Raw genomic sequence first — 3674 nt, forward strand, 5'->3', positions numbered from 1 at the left:
GAAATGTACCAGTAAGACGTGTTGTAATTCAATTCTCAAGGTGGGTTTATGAGTGGAATGATCGAGTGAAGGAGAGACGTCACAAACAGGCCTGGGCCCGTCTCTGTGTATTGTCGTGACTGCCGCTGAAAATGAGGTGGCTGATGCGTTAGAATGAGAAACAGGTGTAGAGATCACAGACGTGCTACGTGATCTCTCAGGGTGAGTTTACTTGTGCATTATCGCCTCTATGCCAAATGGAGCGCCTGCAGAAGCCGAGCCGTGTCGCATCAGTCCACACAGGAAGTAATGTCGCAGGAATAGCTCTGTCATTCGCAATATGGCTGAAACGCAGTTCTGGAATTACCCTCAATTAATTCTCGCAGGGCTTGGGAGGTTAGTGAGATGACATACGAGAGAGAAAAGGGGAAAACATGTTTTAAAGAAAAGCAGCAAGCTCAAAAAGGCTTGCAAAATGACTGTCCTGAATTCAGTAGTTCAGTTGTGTTTCCAATCTGCCCGTGAGTGCTTTTCACAGCGTTTGTTAGCCATAATTGATTTGCCAAACAGGCAAAATAGAATTAACTTTGAGTAGCTTTTTGCATGATTGTGCGATTCCTGCCCACGCTGCTGCAAGCAGGCGCTAAAAAAACAGGCTGGGCAGTTCTTACTGATGGAGCTACGCCGCTGCTAATGCAGCTCCAGCCTCTAATCTCATTAAAAGCACTCATATGGACACATATGTATATGGAGCGCCTTTATGCAACTGCAGTCTGCAAACGTTGCATTGATTAGCGGCTGAAAGGTACGTGGCACAAACTGATTACTTAAAGTTACAAGAACAAACTCTGTGACTGTTTTCTACTGTTCAAAGTGAAAAGTGGATTGTTTCTTCTCACAAATATTCACAGATTTTCACTTTAAGAGGTTTATTGTAAGTCACAGAGGATGCTCCGCTTGGAATATTTTCTTTATAATATTGATGGCACAAGATCTATCAAATACAGGTTCATGATTTTTTTAAGCACAAGCTGAATATACAGCAAGGGATTATTTATAGATTATGAATGGATTTAGACCTAAATTGAGCCTAATTTACCATGGCACACAATTCCAATGTTTCCAGACAAACCTCCAAAAAGCTTTATTACAGAACAGTGACTTGTTTGTCATGAATATAATAGATATTTCAAAAAAAAGCAATTATATTGTTATTTTAATTCCTCCACATTCTGAATATATGCTAAATCTGGCAAAACTAACAGCCAACAACAACAACAAACCCTGGCAAAACATTTCTCATCACATGACCTCTAGTGGGGGTCGTGATGCTGGATTTCCTAAACCACATAGATGACTTATACCATGATCTTCTAATGAACCAACACACGTAGGAATAACGTACATAAACCACAGCTGTAACCAGAGCTTTGATAAGGTTAAACGAAAGTTACATAAAACTTAAATACTGTAATGTCAGAATTTAGTTTTTTCTTTTTTTCTTCCAGATTCAAACCTGCGTCGAGAGTTTTTACAACACAGCAAATAAATTATGTTGCACAATAATTTGAGTGAGAATGAATCTTCTGTGTTTCTTAAGGTGCACTGTTTAGTGGCCTTGTGGGTTTGAACTGTTTAACACCTGACTTCCCTTTGTTCCCATTGTTATATTGACCAGGACAGGTCACCGTCAGGTTAACATCTTCCACATTCCACCGCTGCAGTGATTTCCAGTACCAGGATTTGCTGTGGAAGCCATAAGATCCATACACAGCTGTTCAGAGCTGCCTTTTTCGTGTAAATTGTTAATGAAATTATTAAAAGTGTCCATAGAAAATAAAGGAAATCATGAACAGGCTGAAGTAAACATGAGTCGAGCCAAATTCCTTCCACTGGCAGATGTTCGAGCCAACAGCCGTCACCATCCAGAGGTTTCTGCTCAAGTCTCTGTTTTCCTGTTCTTCATCCGTTCTTCACTCCCACGGCACTAGAAATCCATCTGCAACACAAAGACAACTACACTCAGCAAAAGACTCCTATAGTGGAATATTGTTTTGATATTATTACACTGCTGACATGCAGCAGTCTCTCCAGTAAGATTTAGTTACACTGAAAGATAAGATGTTTTTCAAAGTGTGTGGTCAGATGAAATTATGATTAAAACAAATAATAATAGTTTTACGGCCAATCAGTTTTAATAAAACACACATTTTTAGACCAGAGGGGAGTTCAGTAGAAAAAAAACTAAAACAATAACATAGATCTCATTTCACAACAAGCAGTTATCACGTGTTACTGACTGAAATTCAAAGTAACTAATCATCACAAGCAGTGTTGCAGTTTTCATGGCTAATATGGATTTGGAAGAAAAGTGCTTCAAGCTCCATGAGGAAGATTCATCGACCCTCACTCTGAAAACCCCTGCTCTCTATTGAACTATCCCACTGTGCCTGCAAATAAACTGCAAAAAAAAATGTAACTTAGCAACTCCCTAAGGTATTATGTATTTGGAAAGGTATTTAATCAAAATACAAAAATGATTCCTGTTTTACAGCAGTATTAAATAACTTGATGACTTTATTATAATCAAAAGCACGACAGATAGTTTCTGTATATCTCAAATTGTAGGGAATAAACCTCCATTTAGTCTTGGAAAAACACATTAAAATCAACTAAATCCCAGAGATGATACCAGAGCCTGTCTCCAGTGTGCCTTACGGTGGTAAAATGAATGATACAGGTGGTGGCGATGATGAGGAGGCCGATGACGATCGACGCAAGAGCCACATAGAGAGCGTTCTTCCCCAACCGCCTGGACCCGTCGAAGTCCCCTTGATAGTAACTGTTTCTAGACTGGACATATAAAGAAAGACCTCATCAGGACACTTGGGGGCAGAAGGAATCACAGGAGGTGGATTGGACACCTCTGCATTCAGACTTTGGGAGTAAATGTCTGATATTGATGAAATTCAACAGCTCCAAGTAGTTTGAGTAAAAAAAATCAAGTGATTCATTGCAGATTTTGAACCTTTAAAATTGATCTTAAGAGGATAAGTCTTGTGAAATCAATTCATTTGTAGTCTGGCTGAATGAAAGCGTGGAGCCATCACTTATGCACACAGAAATTTCATTCAATTTTCCAAAACGGAACATGAAGTGGGTTCGTTTGATGGGCAGAGCAGCTGTGTGTGTGACTGGGTTACACTTTCATGTCCAGCACATTCAGCAACAACAGCAGCCGCGTACATCTCGTTTCAAAATAAACCCAAATGACGACACTTTTTTCTTCGCTGCGCCTCAGATCAGGACCAGAGGGTCTCACGTGGCGGAGTTCGTGCTTACCATGATGGAGAAGACCAGAGCCACGATGTTGACGGGGTACGCCGGGCAAAAGCACGTAAAAATCGTCAAACAGAGATAACTGCGGAGCGGAGGTGGAGGTTCCTGCTCCTCCGTCGGGCCCGCATCTAAAAATCTGCTCCCGCTCAGGGAGCTTTTCACCTGTGGATTTAGCATTGCCAGTGTCATTGAAAACAGAGGTGAAAAGTCCCCAAATAAGAATAAAAAGGTCTTCAAAAAGCTGCCAGGAGCCACAAAGTTAGATGGAAATCCAACACTAGGAGTAAAAGTCCAAAGATTGGCAGTAAAGTTTGCTTTGCGGCTCGTTCAGATGCTGTCCGTTGGGTCTAATTCTC

The 3674-nt window shown here is 40.8% G+C and overlaps 1 protein-coding gene across 1 annotated transcript; it reads right to left on the minus strand.

Moving 5' to 3' along the window:
- Positions 1 to 1003: 1003 nt before the first annotated feature.
- Positions 1004 to 3674, minus strand: LOC115388297 (transmembrane protein 233). Its single transcript, XM_030091364.1, has 3 exons — positions 3322 to 3674; positions 2698 to 2832; positions 1004 to 1978 (listed from the first exon to the last, which is right to left on the minus strand). The coding sequence occupies exons 1-3, from the start codon at positions 3505 to 3507 to the stop codon at positions 1967 to 1969; spliced, it is 333 nt and encodes a 110-aa protein (XP_029947224.1). The 5' UTR covers positions 3508 to 3674; the 3' UTR covers positions 1004 to 1966.

The sequence above is a fragment of the Salarias fasciatus genome, chromosome 5 (genome assembly GCF_902148845.1).
Source record: "Salarias fasciatus chromosome 5, fSalaFa1.1, whole genome shotgun sequence".
Lineage (NCBI taxonomy): Eukaryota > Metazoa > Chordata > Actinopteri > Blenniiformes > Blenniidae > Salarias > Salarias fasciatus.